The following is a 20,638-nucleotide window of genomic DNA, read 5'->3' on the forward strand; positions in this document are numbered from 1 at the left end:
CGCGATTGATATCCTCTTACCGACTACCAAGGTGAACTAGCGCATTTACTTATGGCTGGCAAAGCGATGCGCGCGGACGCACATGAGTCGAAGGAAAACAATGTGAGACATGTTGCCGTTGTTTATGCCGATGGTGCAAACTGGCTCTGTTCAAGCTAGGGACTGAACAATATTGATGCAATGAATGCCTGCAAAAATGAACAGAATTCGTCGATAGTTGTTGAGCTCATGCTGGAGCTACGGTTGTCATTGTTGGGTCACTGGCCTGAGCGACATAAACAAACTGCCCGAGGGCGTCCTTGCCCCCTTATCGTCAAACGAGAAAGTACCGCTTTCTGCTGGGAAAGGCCGGGTTGAAGGCACGTGACAGCTGACAGCCCTGCTTCATCAGCGCATCTATAGTCAGCGGAATGGCTTGGAGCTTGGCGAATCACTTGTCCACACTGCTGTTGACGACGCACTTCTTCAAATCAGGCGCCACACTGGCGGCTTGGTTTGGGGGTCAAGCTACCACGGTGGTCAATTCACATTCAACGCGCAGTAGCACCACCGACACTATCCGCAACGGCTTGAGAACGAAATCTCTCGAGAATGAAGGTGCTTCTCGTTGTATTGGTTGTCGCGTCAGCAGTGGCACTCGTTGTTTCATCCGATCCACTTGACATATGTCGTAAGTGTATTTTACTTCCATTTCGGTCAGTTTCCAAAACTGCAAAGTAGCTCCTAAACTGTAAACTTGAGCAAATGCATTACCGCCTTGGCGATACTGTCTAAGCAGCAGTTTACTATAGTTCGAGTGACGACTACTCACACTTAAAGCGAAGTGGAAGGTGCCGCAACGGTGGTACAGTGGTTATGGTGCTCGGCTTCTGACCCGAAAGTCTCGGGTTTGATCCCGGCCGTAGCAGTAACATTTCGATGGAGGCGAAATGCTACAGGCGCGTGTACCTAGAGTTAGGTGCACGTTGAAGAACCTCAGGTGGTCGAAATTTCCTGAGCCCTCCACAACGGCGTGCGTCGTAATCACATCGTGGTTTCAGAACGTAAACCCCCAGATATTATTACTAGTGGAAGGTGGTGCACCAAAATGTCATTGGTGCTTGTTCAAAGTACTTTCAGGCTGTTGGGCGAAATAAAGCCACTTTATTGAGGGCGCTGCTGTTTTTGAACGACCAGTGCCTCAGGCAGGGACGGTTGTCACGTCAATCTTATTTGGCAGTACTGTTAGACGCTGCTAATGCTGTTGTAGCGGTACCAATGGCAAAGCACAATATTTAGGCTAAACTGTGCAAACGGAAGACGCTGTAGCAGGCAAGCAAGCTCTATAGACATGACATGACTCTCTTTCATTCTCGCCCCCGTTGGGCGTGATGGCGTTTCTTTACGCGCCGCTGTGAGAGCAGCCCAAGTGATTTTGAGAGTCAGGTACATTCTGCGAAGCAACCATTTCTGCTTCTTGTTGATTTTGCCATTCTTATGCAGGCAAACCGGCAGCAGAAATTTCTTCCCTCATGAACTGCATTCGGCTGAAAACGACTGTTTCTGTAAGGAATAAAATAACATTTCATTTTATTCGCCCCATTTATACTTTCATACATATCTTCAGTGATTTTACACTTTGCATTTTGTGTGTAAAGATAGCATCCGAGCAGGTTTTATTGTGACGCCTGGTGCGATACTGCTTTGTGCGCAATTTCTTATTTCTCCGATCTGTATCCGTATTCAGGGAACACTTCATGCATAAGATCGCTTGCTTATTGGCCGGAACCTGCTGGCGTAGCTCCAGATGGCAAGCACTGCAGGGTATAAACAGTTGATTAAAACAGTTGAATCTAGTGAGAAGTTGAGTACCATGGAAACAGTTACATAAAAGAGAGAGAGAGAGAAGGACGGACAGGCCTGCGCGGAACGTGCAGCACAGTCACAGCGTAAGCTGCAGGAGCGGCCTTCTTAGATCCCCCTGTGAACACTCTTGGGGCGCCAGTTGCAAGAACATTTTCAAAGTACCCACTACGCAATAACTCATCCCATATTACGAAGTAGCGTTGCACCCACTAGACGTTTCTAAGGCAATATGCGCACCTACGTAGCTGCACACTTTGTTGTTGCTGTGATCGATGATGATGATGAGGATGATGAAGAATTATGGCTCAGTCCTTTGTAAAGGTTCGGAAGATCTAAACCCCTCACTCCTTACGCAGTCCACATGGTGGGCCGCCTGGTGCGATTACATCTGATAACGCGGTTCCTCGCCATACATGACGCTTGTAGAGGGTCTTTTTCTGAAAGCGAGATTCAAGCACTAGCGCGGCCCTGCGATAAAGCCCCGCAGAAGGCTTCAAAGCCACCTCGAACCCTAGTTTTTTTTTCAATGTGCGCGACAGCTGCGACGGATACCAGCGGCGGCAGTGGACAACTACGCCATCAAAATCGGCTGTTGTGAACTTATAACAGCTTATGTAAACAGAAAGAAGAATGCAATGAACAAATAAGCCACCAGATAGAAAAGGTACAGCGCTGGCCGAAAAACCAAGATAGAAGGTATGACAGGCAGAACATGAGTGGCAGTGGCCCCTGAGGCACCACCTTGACGAAGAAGACCCCTATAACTCTGCATAAATAATATGCAGAGTTATAGGGGTCCTGCAACACTTTTTGAGCATGGTCAGAAAACGCTGCCGATCGGTAGTAAAGATTCCTGGGAGCATGTGAGCCAAACAATATCGCGTAGCACGCGGCCTGGAATTTAGAATTAATTCTCAAAATCAGCTAGAAATCGCTCGCTCTTCTCTTGAGAAATGATACCATAAACCCAAAGTCAACGGCCATTGTCTGATTTGAGTATCGTGAGCTGCATAGTTACCGTGGCCGCCGCGGGAGGCTGCGACGGGACCACGCGCTCGCTCGCAATCCCACTGAAAGTAAGCCGCGCATTCGAAGAAAAAAAAAAGAAAGTGCTGCTCAAGGTGATGACGCGCGCTGACGAACGGAAGTAGCATCTTGCCCCTTGTCATTGCCCCCTGCGTAGCTTTCAGGGCGCTCGGTGATACGAAAGGAGAGAGAAAGCGCTTAAAAGGAGTGGGGACAGGAAATTTGTGAACCTCTGTTTTTTGATCTTAATCAGTGGCTACTGACTCGTTAATTGCGGCGACGAAACTCATTTGCGCCAGCGCGAGACGAATGTTTAATTATATGCTCGTTTGTTACGACCGGAGGCAGTTTCTATATCGATGAGCGTTCGGTGGCCCCGTGACGAAGTCGGCCTACTCGTTAACAAATACTATCAGGTGACCGCGAGAGCCAGTGACGTCACTGGCAAGCTTCTGCCATGTTGTCAGCGCTGCTGTTTCGTCTGCTTTGTTGAGCATTGCGAGTGCTTGTTTCCTCGATCGTCAAACTACGTTGCTTATCTAGTGAGGCGATTGACGAATGAGCTAGGAGGAGTATAAAAATCAGCCAGAAAAGCTCGATTCACTTCGCTAATCTTGCCCCGGTGGCTGTGATTTTGTTCTTGTCGTCGTCCAACTGAGGCGACGTTTTCCATGAGGTTTGGAGCAGCCGCAGCATTAGACGTGCTGAAACATTTTCGCTCCGCTCATTTGGGAAGTAGCAGGCTGAGAAATTACGAAGGAAGCAGTTAAATGACAACGTTGACACTCTGTAACAGTGTTTATGTCTAACATCTAAGTGACGTGATGTACGCTTTACTGACTCGTATTTAGATCGGGCAACGCTGCGTTCTCAAGGCATACCAATCCCACGTACACACGTCGGAGCACTGAAGCAGCTATCTGTTCACTATGCAATACGATCCCGGCAGTAGAGAGCTTTAGTTTGTCTGTAGACTTCCTGACGTTTGCGGATATCTAGTTACCGGAGCCGTTGACGGCTGCAGCAGTGGCAGCAGCCGCGGAGCCGGTAGCGACATCTTGTGGCGTTTTGGCCAACTACAATATATTTTTTTCCTGTTTTCTCAGTCGCGTTGCTGTTCTTGTCGAAAAAAAAAAACACTATGAGAATCTGTGAGTTGCTAATTAGCTCACTGTCAATGCTTTACACAGAGTCAGTAAGCGGGTAAGCCGTTGCAATGTTATGTTTGTTGGTCTCTGGTTAGGCTATGCATCATCACATTGTCCGTCTCGTACACGCCTCCGGTAACCCGGCGAAAACTCGTGACGTACGTTGTTTACAAAACGGCCCTGCTTGATGACACCATCGCTTTTTGCTTCTGTTTCCGATTCGGCACTTTCACGAACCTCAAAACTCAATTAAAATACTTTTTAGGCTGTATTGTGGCCTGGTATTGTGCAGATGACACCTATATGTACCCATCAGTATGATGCAACACTCAAATACTGTCCGAATTTTTGTGTCACCACTCTTTAAAGCGTGCGAGAAGTCCCCTGTAACTCCACTCGTGCTTAAAGGATGAAAAAAATTTTTGCGGCAGTCCATTCGTGAGTCAATAAACTCCTTTAGCAAAGCTATTCGATGATTACTTGGAAAAGTATTGCATAGCTCATTTAATACTACGAGGGTCTCGAATAGCTTATTATACTCGTTTTACCTAAAGACTACACGGCCATATCTTTTGCGAAAGATCGTCTCAGTTTGCCCTTCTGTTTGTAGCATTTTACAATACGGGGCAAGACAAAAAACGAACAGGTTTGTGACAATTTTGCTTGGAAAAGTTCTGATTGTATACGTTTATGTAGGCCCCATCCTATTTTTCTCAGGTAGCTGGAAAAAAAATACCGTGACTGCGCATCCATGTCAAAGTACGTTGGAAGCAAAAAAAAAAGTATTGTTAAACTGCAAAGTTTGAATCACTTTTACAATCCCCCAGAAACGCTCCCACCTTATTCTATTACATATTTCGAAGCCCTTACGAAGCACTATGGCAGAATAGCTCCGACCTTGGAATAGATTTGGAAACATCTATTGGTTCCTCTCTATCCTTCCTACCCTGTGGTAACTTAGCCGTTGTAAAAAAAAAAAATATCTGCGAAGCGTACATGCTGCACGGGGTGCTGTAAGCGCAAATATCTCTCTCTCTCCCTCTCTCTCTGTCTCTCTCTCTCTCTCTCTCTCTCTCTATATATATATATATATATATATATATATATATATATATATATATATATATATATATATATATATATATATATATATATATATATATATATATATTAAGCATTGCCTTCACATCGCCATTTTAACTTCGAAAAAGGAGTGAATAACTGGTGCATTTTTTTACCACACCAGTTTCGAAGCCTGCTGCACAAGTTCATTCTCAGGACACGTTGCCAGAACGACTTATGCCTCGTCCGAAATTGGTGCCTCAAGAACGACGGTGACTTCGTGAGTTATTCGTGACTTAAAGGCTTTGTGCTGAATAAGACAATTTAGGATATTACAAAGAGATATAGCAATGTTTCAAAGTCTCGTGATCCTCGTTGGGGCAAATGTTTTACCTATCACGAATCGTGTTAGCTGAAAATGTGCGATTTCTATTTTTTTTTTCAGTTCATAGGAATGCGAGCACCTCACTGTCACGCATACAGGCTCCCGCTCGACTTCCTGTAGCCACGAAGCGATACACATGTTTCTTCCTTATTTTTTACTCTTCACTCTAATTTCGTCACTGCACTGCCACAACCATCTATACGTATATACGTGTTAATTTTTCGTGCTGCTAGTTTAATTATGACCGCACAATACATTGTCGAATAATGCTATTTGTACGATGGGTTTGAAAAGAACCGCCGCCGCTCTCGGAACACACGGACACAGTTCACGCGGTCGGGCAACAAACACGTGGACGTTTATTAATACACTTCTTTACATAAGGCGAGCTCGGCGGCCGAATTAGTAACACGTAACACTTAACACGCTAAACTTATGCGCTGACAATGAATACTGGGGAACAACACGCACATGCAAGGCAATGTAAGACATACAATACAATATAACATAAGACATATATAAGACATACGATAAGACAACATAATACAATACAAATGCGGTGGCGGCGCCGCAGATGCACGACTCACCACGAGGGCCCGAGGGCGGCGAGCCGCGGTACCGTCCCCCGGACCAACCGCGACGAGACGCCCATCCGCGCGCGCAGGCACACCCGAAAAGAGATTCACTCCTGTTTCTATGTGCCGGCCGAAATTCGCGGCGGCGATGCCGGCGCCACCGCGCTAAAACTCGGGTTACAGCAAAGCGCATCTAGCGCATCCCTGACCTTGGACGAACGCCTCGGCTTACGCCAAGCACGTGCGTTCCAAACACAGCTGCCGCGCCCAAGTTACGGCAGTCGCCCATACAGGGATGATATAGCACCCCCACATCCCCCCAACCTTAAATCAAACACATATCCCGAAAAAAAAACTTAAAACAAAACAGCTACACAAGCTCTACGAAAGAACAAGTGGCGTAAATGTCCCTACGGAATGTCCGTGCACCACGACACAGCCGCTGGTAGATACCGCTGCACTGGTCTGACCTCAGTCCCGGAACCGCACAGACAACGTGACCGTCGGCGAGAGAGAGCGTCGCTCGCGCAGACACGTCTTCTGGTTGCGGGCAGCACTCAACGAGGGCGCCGATTTGAAGGCAGCCACGCAGGTCACGGACATGTCGGCCAGCGGTGAAGACGACGTGCAGCAGACAGCCAGCCGCGGGTTACAACTCCCACTGCGTACACTCTCGAAAGAACGGTGCATTTCGGCTAGCAATGGCATCGGCGGTGACTGAGACGACAAATGCAAGTGAACGGTTGCCTTTCTTAGTTTAATCGTGCACGCAAGCTAAAATGAGGGAAGCTGAATGCAACAACTCGACGCCACGATCCAGCGGGTTGTGTCTCACGTGCAACAGGCAGCTAAGCAGAGCCTTAGGCCTAACGACTCGCTCGACACAACCGGCATCCAAAACAAGCATTCGCACAGGCGCAGAAGAGGCAGCCGCGAGGAGATATCAGCTCTGTGAGGTGGCCCTAAGCGCTCGCTGCACACAGCGGCTTACCGAGCGATCGGCGTCCACCGTCCCGGACGATGTCACGACGCCCCGGCGTCGAGCCGCAATGCAAGCATCAACGACACCCGTGGCCCCTGGCCACCCGGCTACACAAGCCGCGACTCCCAGAGTCAAAGAGACAGAAGAAAACTATTTACAGAAAAAACTCGAACCACCTACCAGGCTTCTGTACTCACTCGCTTCGGGCTTGCCTACCATCCACGTTCTCTGTGCTTCGCTCTCCCAGGATGCGGACCATGTGACTGTCGTACCGACACTCAACGACCTTCTTAAAAATGAAAATGAACCGCTTGCGAACAGATAAAAACTTAGCGTGCCGACAAGTTCTAACACGCCACAGCAACCGATCTCATCGCTCTCAAGAAAAAAAAAAAAAACACGCCGCCGACGGTCTGAGCGATAAAATCCCCCCTAGGCTTACTTTACCCGGCTCACAGAAATGTTGCCCCGAACCGCGAAAACTGTCGTCCGATGCCCCGAGAGCGCCACGTTGGGCGCCAGTGTGGGGTTTGATGTGATAAACCGCCGCCGCCCTCGGAACACACGGAGACAGTTCACGCGGTCGGGCAACAAAACGTGGAGGTTTATTAAAAACTTCTTTACATATATGGCGAGCTCGCCGGCCGGATTAGTAAATCACGTAACACGCTAACAATGAATACTGGGAGACATATCACACACTCAAGACAGTATAAGACTTACAATACAACTTAAGACAACATAAGACATACAATAAGACAACATAATACAATACAAATGCGGTGGCGGCGCAGCAGATGCACGACTCACCACGAGGGCCCGAGGGCAGCGAGCCGCGGTACCGTCCCCCGGACCCACCGCGACGAGACGCCCATCCGCGCGCGCAGCCACACCCCAAAGAGAGACTCCCTCCTGTTTCTATGCGCCGGCCTAAATTCGCGGCGGCGATGCCGGCGCCACCGCGCTAAACTCGGGTTACAGCGCCAGCGCATCACTGACCTTGGACGAACGCCTCGGCTTACGCCAAGCACGTGCGTTCCAAACACAGCGGCAGCGCCCAAGTTACGGCAGTCGCCTTTACAGGGACGATATAGCACCCCCACAAAAGCTGGGCTAGTTCTTATAGCTCCGTAGATATAAAGGATAACGCGAGAAGACAAATAAAGAAGAGACCAAACCGCAAGAAAAGCGCTATAGTTTTTGTTTGTGCGTGTCATCTTGTGGCACTATAATTTACCTATTATCCGATGGCTTTGTCTTGTACAGGATAAACACGAAGCATGTAAGGCCAATGCTTTAGGAGCGTATAAGGTCCCATTTGCGTGCTTTTTATTAAATGTTGAGGGCTGTTTCTAAGCTGAGAGTTCATGGATGTCGTTCGCAGCAATGTATCTGTCGCAGCCTCGTGCTATACGATTCAAGTACATTTCGACAATGCAGTGTGCTACCCCGGTTTTACGCAGCTCAATAAAACAACTTCGCTGCAACGGACCAGCAGGCACATGTGTTCCGCCGGCGGTATATGATTCCATTAGCAGTCATAGCAATATTTTGCTCATGTTCCGGCAAGCGCTAAGGCGAATAAATAACGCGTGTTCCCGCGTCGCGGCTTACTACAGTTACGTACTGATATGTCTATCCGTCGGTTGTGGCTCAATGTCAATATGGCGCACTGGTGCTAAACTGATGCTCTCTGTGATGACTGATGTCGTCTGTGAGGTGACTATTATGTCCTGCTCCTGAGCACAAGAATGGCTATTGAACGACATTAAGACGAAAGGAGCAGCCGGGGTGGGATAGAGACGGATAGAGACGGATTTTAGTGAACTGCAATATTCGCTTTCCGAGAAATCCGTATGGATGCCCTTGTATCTGCGTGTTATATATAAACGGGTGGATCCCAATAATTATTACTTCATAAACCTTCCATCTCCTTGAGGGCTTTCGCAGAAGCGATTCGTAAACTGAAAATTTACTCTCACGTAGCACTGCAGTAGCGCAGCTGACGCTGAAGTGAACAAAAACCTAAATAGAAGTTTTGAAACTTCTACCAGTGTATCGCATTCTATTTTTCGCATTATGTTAATATTGCCTTGATGATCATATACCCTGCATTGAATTTTAATTTTTGCTTGTAACATTCAGAATCTGCACAGTAGGTTGTTAAGGGCGCTATATATAGTGGAGAGCACCGGATTAATTTTCACAACGTCCGGTTCTTGAACGTGCTCCCGAATTTCGGTACGCGAGCGTTCTTTCATTTTACACCAAGATCTCGAACTCTCGCTTCTTTTTTTTCTCCCTATCGCGATGTAAAATTATACAATACATAGGGTGACACCAATTTCAACTTATCTTCACTAACGAGCACCAGTAAATTAGGGAGAGAAGAACAAGGTCTTTCCAAAGCGCGAAACGCAAAACGTCGTGAAGAAGTGGGAAAAATAAGGCATTGGTCGTGGTATATTACATTTGAATGTGGCCACAGCCGCTAAACGCACCCGCAACTTTGTGTTCAGCACGACAACATGATAGCGACTGCGCTGCCATTGGGAAGCTGTACCTGCACGTTGCACTCTTGTATTGCATTTATCTAAACCTACAACTATTATAGTAGTAATAGTAGTAATACTTTTTATTCACAGTAAGCCGAATACAGAGCTCACTGCAGGGGCAAGGGCTAAAGGCGAACAGCCTGACAAAGGCCCCTGTCCCTCCGCAGTTCGTGACAGTGCAAAGCTTCAACATCAGTACAGAGAAAAAAAAATATATATATATATATACATATATATATATTCAATACATTGATTTCAGAGAAATGGAGAACAAGCAACTTGCAATTGTACACATAAGATTCACACACAAATAAAATAAGTTTACATAACACATTTCAATAATTAGAGGTCGCTCTCGTAAAAATACACAACGATATCAATAAAAAACTTCAAAAACAGAGGCGCAAAATGCATGCGGATGCACCGAATTATACTGTACACTGGTGTAATCATAATACAAATTCATGAACAATTTAAGCATTAGCGGAGGCATGAAACTCCACTAAGTAGTTTCGATAATGTATACCGGTGGTTAATAATAAGTTCTTTATGTGCTTCTTAAAAGCCGCTTTACTAGCCCTAAAGTTCAATTGATCTGCAAGGGTATTTAAAACATGAGGTACCTGGTACGCAACACTTTGTTTTCCATACTTGGTTCTTGTTCTAGGAGCTCGTTTCTTTTGTTCTCGCAAACTGTAGTGTGGTCTTTCGGTGCAACTTTCTTCATATAGCTTATTTTTTTAATTAACTGAAGCAATTTAAAATGATATAATTGATCAATTCTGAGTATGGAATGTTTAATGAATAGTGGAGCAGTGCGCAAGTCTTGCAGGTTTCCCCTGTATTTTTCAAAGCAGCGCAATATTTTCTTTTGTAAAGTTATTAGCTTTTGGTAATTCCCTTGCGATGTCGTTCCCCAGACTAACATCCCATAAGTTACTTTAGAATGGAAGAGTGCATAGTACATACTTATTTTTAACCTCAATGGGATTAAGTGCATTGTTCTAAAAAAACAACCAACTGTTCGCGCTAATGCGGTAATCAGATGATTCACATGTGTGTTCCAGTTTAAGTCCTCCTGAAACCACACACCAAGAAACTTTTGTTCCCTAACGTGTGCGATGCAATTTCCTTCGAACTTTACAGTTATGTTACTGATAGGTTTGTTTATAGGTCGGAATATCATATAGGTTGTTTTTTTCGCATTTAAGCGCAGTTCATTTTGCTTTAACCAATTTGAAAGATTGCTTAGATAATTATTTACACTGACCTCAAGTGATATTAGATTGTCTGATGAAAAGAAAACATTCGTATCGTCAGCGTACATTATAAGTTCAGGAGAATGAGGTATATCGACAATATCATTTATATAGGCAAGGAACAATAATGGCCCCAGTATAGACCCTTGAGGGACTCCTTGGTTTAATTTTATCTTTGTAGAAATAGTGTTATTCAGTTGTACATATTGATAACGATCTTCAAGGTAACTTTTAAAAAGTTGTAGTGCAACTCCACGCACCCCATACCTCGATAATTTATGAATCAATGATTTGAATTGTATGGAGTCAAATGTCTTTTGAAGATCGAGAAAGAGCCCAAGAGTGTATTTTTTGTTTTCCATATTTTCGATTATCTTATCTTTGATATACAGTAGAGCTTGTTCCGTTGATTTATTTTTTTGAAAACCGTACTGACTTTTTGTTATTATTTGATGCTTATCAAAAAAGGATGCAAGTCTATGATACATTATTCTTCAAATATTTTTGATATCGTTGGAAGCACGGATATAGGTCGATAATTCGCTAAAGTACTGATATCACCACCTTTATGTACTGCAGTGACTTTTGCCACTTTTAACTGCTCTGGAAATACACCGTTAGTGAGGGTGAGGTTGATAATGTAAGCCAAGACATTAGATATCAATGGTGATATCATTTTCAACTCAACAGAACCTATTTCATCAATCCCTGTTGCAACATTATTTTTCAGCTTTCTGATTAAGCTTTCTACTTCAACCGGATCTGTGGGTACGAGAAAAATAGAATACGGCAAAGTAGATTTATCAGGAGTTGGAGCGTTATCTCGGTTTCCATCCGTTGAAACGTAGGAACCCGCATTCATGAAGTGTTCATTCATAACATTGGCCAACCTTTCACCGCTGAATGTCTCACCATTAATTGTTAAATCCTGTGTCCTATTCGAACCCTTATTTCTGCTCGTAAGCCCATTTATGACCTCCCATAGCTTCCTCGGGTCATTGTAAATTCTTTCAAATAATTTTTCATAGTAGTTCAGTTTAGCCTTCCGTATTTCTGAATTTAAAACGTTTCTGTATTTCTTGTACTCAGCTAAGGCGTCTGTGTTCCGCGAACGGATGAAATCATGGTACAATTTATTCTTTATTTGTATGTGTCGGTAAAGATCACGATTTATCCAAGGCTTTCTGCATTTTTTATTTCTATCACGTGAGCGCTTCTGAAGTGGAAATGCCGCGTCATAACTAGCACTCAACAACCGCAAGAATGTGTTATAAGCATCATCAGGATTATCTTCCCTATAAACAGTGTTCCAATCTATGTTCTGAACTAGTTGAAGAAAATGTTCCCGAGTTTTGCTGTTTTTAATTCGATGGAAAGAGGTCTCTGTTTTCTGGCTAATTTGAGAAGTAAGTCGTGTAAGAAAGAAGATGGGCATATGATCACTGATGTCATACGCAAATACCCCGGTTTTTACATTCTGTGAACTTAAATTTGAAGCGCATATATCAAGGAGCGTAGCACTTGTTAATGTAACCCTAGTAGGTGAACGTATAAAATTTGCACATCCATATGTAAGTAAAAGCGTTTCAAAATCTTTGGCATAAGGATCATTGGAACAGAGGTCAATGTTTATATCACCCATGACTATGCAAGGAGTATTCCCGCGAACAGTTGATAACACAACATCAAGAAACTCAATGAATTTCTTTTTGTGGCCATGTGGTGGCCTATATACACCAATTACTATAAATTGGCCAACACACATTGTCATGCATTCAACATCATCGTTCATAACAGTATACTTATCAAGCAGTTCACTCGAAAGAGTATCCTTAAAATAAATAGCAAGACCTCCACCTATTTGCTGATTACGACAGAGGAGTTCATAACGATAGCCTGGAAAGAACGGCGCATCTTCTTTATAATTAATCCATGTCTCGGAGAAAACTAGCACATCAAATCCAATAGATATAGACCGTATAAAATTAGCAATGTCGTCAACCTTCTTTTTATGCTTCTACAATTTATATGCAATGCAGTAAACAAGCCTTTTTCAGATTGAAATGCTCTATTAAAGTCTTCAACATTATAATACTTTGGTTATTAACAAGATCAGTCATAGTGAAATCTTTTTCAATTTGTTACGCCACATGCCACATCTAATTTCTAATTTTAGCCAGGCTTGTCTCATCCGCAATGTGTATCGTTCGTGATCCTTCATCTTTGCGTGCTAGCACTTTGCCACCGGATGTCCAGACAAATTTCCATGCGGCTTCTTTCTTTTTTTGTATTGCTGCTGCAAGCAATGCCTTGCCCTTCTGCGTCAAATGCTCATTTACAAAAATGGGCGTTTTCTTGTCATCCCCAAGCACAGAACTATCCAGCCTCTTCTTTCTACATTTCGCCAGGATGTCGTCACGTTTTGTTCTTTTAACAAAGCGAACGATTATCTTCTGCACACCAGGTTTAGGAGTGGGAATCCAGTGGCATGTGTCGATATCAGCCAGATCAACTGCCGTGCCGACAGCTTCGCTTATCTTTGTTACAACAGCCACTGGATCATTTCCGACCGGCGCACCCTTAATCTCAAGATTGTTTAGGCGCTGATACTGTTCGAGCTCATCGCATTTTTGTGACAGTTTCTTATTTTCCGCTTTCAATTCCATGTTTTGTCTTATGAGCTCTTGCATTTCAACTCGCATATTCTTAATATCAGTGGCTACATCTTTCACCTCACTGCAAGTGTCAGAGCAAAAGGTTATGCTGTCTTTAATTTCCCTAATCTGTTATTCTAAAATCACGTTTGAAATTTTCAAACGCTTTCGACAGCTCTCTTAAATCCTTTACATCTGCTGCGTCCTTTTCCGTATCTTTCCCCGCACTCTTTGCGGAATCCTTCCCCATAGCAAAGCAAGAACACTTCACTCAAAGCAAATACACTTCACGCTGTGTTCGGCAGCAGTGCACAGGAACAGGAGCAAATTTAGACGTGAGTAACACTGTTTCTCACCTGCAAAAGCAGAAGATGTGTTACGTTCTGCCCGGTTCGTGCACTGCCGCCGAACTGCGTGGTCCACTCGGCGATGCCGTCTTTTTAAGCGTTTTCCAAGTCCAGCTGACGTTCCGGTCACGTGGAATTCCAAGCGCAGGCGCAAGACCACGATAACCAACGTAGCGGCGACGCTTCCGTCTACCAAGGCGATAAGGGCGGCATCCGTGAGCCGAGTTGACAGCGAGCTGCAAAAGCAGAAGATGTGTTACGTTCTGCCCGGTTCGTGCACTGCCGCCGAACTGCGAAAGCCTAAGGTGCCTCATCAAACTCGAAAGTTGAGCTTCGGCGTCGTCGTTAACACGAGTGACCCAAAAATCATGATCACGGGATGCAATCTGACGTCATCGTGACGTCACTAAGACGTCATCACATGACACCGTCGCTTGATCAAAGGTGAGCCGATCACGGCGGCTGTGCAAAACCAGGTGACGTGCAGAAAGCTTGCAATGCCTCGGATCCTAGGGGAGGTTCAAACAACCACGTCAGGCGCAGAAACCTTTCGGAGAGGAGCGAGGGAGGATAAATACATTGACTGAGAAGGAAAACAAGATGGTTTTCGCGTTCGAGTCGTCTTAGGCGAGTGCATCAAAAACCCTGTGAGTTTTTTTTTTTATCTCACCATTGTGTAATGGATACAGTTGATCATATATCACTATACCGTCGTATGATAAAATTTTTAGCAGGGAATGCTGCTGGAGCGGACCTTTCGACTTGTCAAAACATTGGCTACAGTGACATTCCCTGTTCAACGATTTCTTACCCTTCAAACCTCCACCGTTCCCCAAACTTATTATTCTTTGAATTTTTATCATGGTATGTAACCCTCATTTCTTCCTGTGATTAAAAGACAGACTACGTCATTGTTTATAGTATTTCATGTTATTGTCACCTAATTGTAGATTCTTCTTTAAATGGAACTGTCGCGAAGCTGGAAAATGGTTACAATATCCCTTTCGTGCTGCGATTTGTACTCAGATCTGGCGCAGTGTAGCTAAATAAATAAAAACGGAAAAGTGACTTATTTTATAAGAATGCTATATAAATCATAGCCTATTTAAAAATTCCGATCTGTGTAGTCATACATAAAACAAATAAAGGAAAAGCACATACTCTTTTACGATACGAGTCGAGCTCCCAGGATTCTGGGAGTCTTCGACTCATCTGTCCGGGCTCTGTGCTGTATTTTCCCTCGACTGCAGCAAAGGCCAGGCAATTTCTTTCAACTTCAGAAATCGTTTAATGGTGCAATTTCCTGCGTTGTGTTCATGTCATTTCGAATACACACAAGCCAAGTTTTAATTGTCTCATTTCCATCAGTGAAAGGGGCCGATGTGGCGCCACTAATAATCTTGCCACTAATAATCTTGAAGATTATTAGTGGCATAACAAGGTAGTTTTCTTTGCCGCGCTAAAACATAATAGAACATATAATATGCACGTAATTAATGCACATTTTAGCAGAAACTCAGTGCTATTGCAAAAAAAAAACTGATTAAGTAGCGTAGATTAGGCCTTGAATTGACTTTCACCTTTAAGTAGTGCTCTTCTTATTATGACAACTTGCACGAATCAGCAATTTATGAAAGGATGCAGTGGTACGTAATGACCACCATTTGATAAAAACGTAAGTTTAAAGTCATATCGATTTCTTTGCTAGGAATTGGTTTTTAATAAATAATTGAATATCTTTTTACAGCAAAGATAAATTGCGATAATGAAACCATGTGCAATGTAACTTTTATTTGTGAACAGATGGAAACACTTTATTGAGTGTCTGGCAGATTTGCACTGCACAAAGCTTTCCTGACAATTTCTCATGAAGAAGGTGTATACCGTGACATCGTAAATATTACTGATTTGCAATAAACTTGAGTTTTTCGTTCATATGCTTATTGCAATTACGATAGCTACCGTTTTTATCCATTGTTTCAGAAAGGACAAGCCTTTAAGAGCATGCCGGTGAGTACTTTTTTTATTAATTGTCAGCTAGATAAATCTTTCGCGTAACCAGGACGTCTTGTACCATAGAAGTCAATGTTATAGCTACTGTTTTCACTATTGTCAGCATACGGAGTAGCATTCTGATTTATATCGCCAGAGAATCAAACACTGCGAAGCATGTTTCCGAGTACAATGAAATGCACCAGATGACAGCGTGCGCCAGCTGGAATGTTCAAGAACCAAATAACTGCCGTTATTTTCATAAACTCATTGCTAAATCTGAAGCAATTATTGGCTAGTAGCCGCCGTTGACTTCGCGATCACGATACAGAAACCATATCTTTCTTGCTCGTTCTTATGGAACAAGTCGCATAGTTGCTTTTTTCAGCGTGTTTGAAACTGGGAATTCATTACTGCAGCTAAACAGCATTATCAACAAACTGATATATGGATATATGTTTGGTGTCCTACGTGCCTTTCATTCAGCTTGTTCATTCCCTCGCTCTAATAAATTTCATTTGAGTACTGCGGCTGATAAAATAAAGAACCGCATGCCCATTATCTAGAACTCTTCTCTCTGTACTAGGCACCAGCCACAAAAAAAAGACAGAAGAACGCAAAAAAAGGAGACAAAATACGTTTCATGGTTTTCTTTAATAGCACACGTATGGGCGGTAGCCTACAATAAAGCCGGCTGTCGCAATATCAATATAAATGGGTTAAGCTGCTCATTTCCATGCAAACACACATACACAATGCATGAAAAAACAACACACCATGTCTAAAAGGCGCAAAGAACACAAAACACAAACAAAAACCGCTCACGGACACAACTTGGACATCGATATGCTTCTGTAGAACTTTTTGGTGCTGCCATCTTTTTAGGCTTGCCAAGAATCTCGGCCCCAGGGCTGGGCAAAGATACTTTGAAATTGTATCGCGATACGATACAAGATACTCAGGTAAGAAGTATTTGAGATACAGATACAAGATAACACAACGCCGATTGTATCCGATACGACATATTCAAATTGTATCTTAAGATACTTCGATACATTCGGAAATTTGTTATTATATATCTGCATATACGGTAATTTAGCACTAAACACCGATGCACAAAAATGTTCGCTTGAAAGTTTATTAACTGCGAACAATTTTGTTTCATTTCGATGAAATGTGTGTTAGTATCTCCAAATTTTTGTATTTCTTGCTGAAGGTATATTACTTTTCTTCCGAAACAGCTTATTGGGGTTGCATTAGCTGCTTACCATGACAGCTCTTTATAGACTTCGCTGATAACGGTTTTTGCTTGCCGCTTTTGTAATTGGGTGGAGTCGATGCTCTACTTGCGGACCAGCTAGCGGGCTGCCATCTTCAATAAGAAGCCTCCGCACAATCGTGCAAATACAGTTGTTAAGTTCTACCTTGCCCGTAAACGCATCACGGTTTACGCAATACCCGATCACCGGACAGCTGTACATCAGCGATAACGCTGGTAGCGACATTCTTTGCGACGCATCTTGTTCACGTAGAGGATATAAAGCTGCAATTGCTTTTATATTCTACTTATCTGCTGGCGTAAACCGTTCTTTAGCGACGTACTCAGTAATGCGCGATCTTTTAACAATTTTTTTATGAGAGAACATCTGCAGCCCAGAAAACGTGTCAGACGTGTTCTATAGTTGCACGAAGTGCCAGAGGACAATGCCGCTATTCACACTATATTGCCACTTAATCTCCGATTACCTGGTGATTAATAATAATATCTGGGGTTTTACGTCCCAAAACCAAGATATGATTATGAGAGACGCCGTAGTGGAGGGCTCCGGAAATTTCGACCATCTGGTGTTCTTTAACGTGCACCTAAATCTAAGTACACGGGCCTCTACCATTCCGCCTCCATTGAAATGCGACCGCCGCGGCCGGGATCGAACCCGCGACCTTCGGGTCAGCAGCCGAGCACCGTAACCGCTATACCACCGCGGCGGACGATTACCTGGTGATTATTAGCAGTAAAAATATTTAGAGAAGACTAAGAAATAGAAACAAATATAACTAAGTTAAATACAAAAACGGTTCTGTATCAAACACAGTGAATAAGTATAGTAACACGATACAGGCGGCAGTCCCAAGAGCTAATAATAATTGTTGAGTTTAACGTCCCACAGAACAACGATACGATAATGATAGACGCCATTGTGGAGGGCTCCGGACATTTAGATCACGTGGTGTTATAAAACTCAAATATCAGCACACGGGCATCGAACTGCGGCCGCCGCGACCTCGAGGAGCGTAACGACTAGACCACTGCGGCGGGTAACTCCTAATAGCCATGGCAATTAGGCATTTAAGGCAAGACCAGAGAAAAGACCATATTGTAGGCAGACCCGAAAAAAGCAATACAGAGACATAGGTAATGTATAGGATGGAAAAGGACAGCTTAGAAGGAACTTGTGCTAACAATCCAATTATGATTTTGAAAACTTATCGAATAAAAGAAAAGGAGACGTACGCCAAGATAGCTTCTGTTAAGTGAATGCTTGTTCTGTTAAATCCAGCATCGGTACCGGTGGTACTATAGCTGTTAGAACCTTATTTGCATATAAGTCAATCTCATTGCATGTAAGTCAAACTTGCATCGACGAAGTCCTTCAAATCGCGGATGTGTGAAAGCCACCAGACGCAAAGCAACCCCTTTTCTTGCGTTCTTCAGACTTCGTAACGACGCACAACGCAAGAGAAACTTCGATAACGACACTACAGTGGCATCAGAATTTGTGCAAAAGACACCGAACGCATTGGTGTACGCGTCACAGGATAGTAGCTAAGAGCCAAGTGTCATAGCACTGACACAACTAAAAAGCAAAAAAGGAAACTGTGAAAGAAAAATGTCGTTTGGGCATAGCCGTTCGCGCGTTTGTCGAGAGGACGCGAACGCCGCCACGTGACTCTGCTCCCTCAATAGAGATGTTCAGAGCTCATCACCTGCCCTTGCTGGAAAACTCTGGCGGAAAGATAAAATAACTTCATTGTCTTTAGTTTTAATCTGGTGGATCAGTGGGAGCAGTATCAGCTTGAGAAGGGGAGTTTAACCAACGTTTATTGTTTCGCACCGCGGTATTGCGATGGCAGTATCTTGTATCTTAAGATACACGATACAATCTTCAATGTATCGGAAATACAGATACTGATACACGTCTTGCGAGACGTATCGCGATACAGATACAACATACCCAAAGAGTATCTAAGATAGTATCGAAGATACATGTATCTTCGATACTGCCCAGCACTGCTCGGCCCTTATAAGCAAGGTGTTTGTCCTCTTCAGGGTAGTCTCTGGGTCGGTCCCCTCTTTTGAGAGAAATAAAGTTTTGATCATCACCACCCCGCGAATGATCGTTTCTGTAGTTCGATAGGTAATAACCATGAAAAATTGATATACCGCGTATATGGTCCTATTAAAAACACGATAAAATCAACAGTGTTCTTTTATTTGGCAATTTATGTCGCTGCACACACACACACACACACACACACACACACACACACACACACACACACACACACACACACACACACACACACACACACACACACACACACACACACACACACACACACACACACACACACACACACACACACACACACACAGACGAGAAATACTGCTCTTTGGATTACCTTCCCGTATGAGAACCACAGTTTTAAAACTTAGAATAACAGAGAGCTGAGCTAGTTGGTACGTATTCATTCTAAAAAGAGACAGGGCGTGCAAACACGGACACGAAAAAGAGATCAGGACACCACAAACGCCGGGTGTCCTGAGTTTTAAATCCACAGTTTTAAATTTGCTAATTCATTCTGTGCGTGTTTCTGGCATTTCCCTTGTTGAATTTCCACCGACTCGCTTCCCGTGAATCTGTCCGCAGTACAAGTACTTCCTGGAGTTCTTCAACGCTGCCAAGAAGTGCCAGAGTCGAAGGCGGGTGACCGAGCTGTCCGTGGGCCCCGAGCTGTGGCGGCATTTTGTCAAGATGATCAGCGCATTTGTCGTCTGAATGGCGCCGGGATTCCTGTCAACGAGAGCGCTATAAAAATGGATGAGGTTGTCCTGACTTTAATTTTACTCTTATGTACCAGTAAGTACAGGCTGAAGATTACATTGAACGGGACCTAGCGTTAGTACAAAAGTTCCGATGCTCAACGAGCTCTTCGGATAACCGCGTAATGCAGAAAAATAATAAAATTGATTATCTGACACCTTATTACATTGCATATAAGGCCAGTGAATGGCGTAAAATAACACTGGTTAAGATAGGATCGCATTGTACGTATGATAAAGGCGGCACTTCAATTTAGAATAGTCTATACATAGAATATAGAACCTACGCGAGCTTTTATGTATATCTTCAGCTGCATTTTCATATCCTCGTGAATTCCGTTTTGCATGCGCCCACTGTACGATGTTGGCGTTAATATATTCCTGGATTCTTGCAGGTATACTTACTTAAACCAAGCAGAAAAATATTTCGATTCTTTGATCATTGAAATAAACTCTTCATTTTGAAGTGTTCACTAAGTATAGTTCTGCGTTTTTCTTCTTACAAAATAACGCTAAACACTCTACTAGGAGTGAGCAGATTTCTTCTTTCAGTGAGACTCGGCATGCACTTCTGTCAAGCATGCACAACAGCAAGAAATGCTTCAATTTAGGAAAAGTAGTTGGGAGACTCTGCAGAGTATATGGATACCCATTCTTTTGATTCGTAATTCTATGTCGGATAACTAATTTCGTCGTTTGTTGAGAA

The 20,638-nt window shown here is 43.7% G+C and overlaps 1 protein-coding gene across 1 annotated transcript; it reads left to right on the forward strand.

Moving 5' to 3' along the window:
- The first annotated feature begins 428 nt into the window (after window positions 1-428).
- Window positions 429-20,400, forward strand: LOC119398199 (uncharacterized). The gene is made up of 5 exons (XM_037665336.2): window positions 429-670; window positions 1,483-1,544; window positions 5,266-5,361; window positions 15,822-15,848; window positions 19,760-20,400. Exons 1-5 carry the CDS (start codon window positions 592-594, stop codon window positions 19,886-19,888), a joined length of 393 nt encoding a protein of 130 aa, XP_037521264.1. The 5' UTR covers window positions 429-591; the 3' UTR covers window positions 19,889-20,400.
- The last annotated feature ends 238 nt before the right edge of the window (window positions 20,401-20,638 follow it).

The sequence above is a fragment of the Rhipicephalus sanguineus genome, chromosome 1, assembly GCF_013339695.2.
Source record: "Rhipicephalus sanguineus isolate Rsan-2018 chromosome 1, BIME_Rsan_1.4, whole genome shotgun sequence".
Taxonomy (NCBI): Eukaryota; Metazoa; Arthropoda; class Arachnida; order Ixodida; family Ixodidae; genus Rhipicephalus; species Rhipicephalus sanguineus.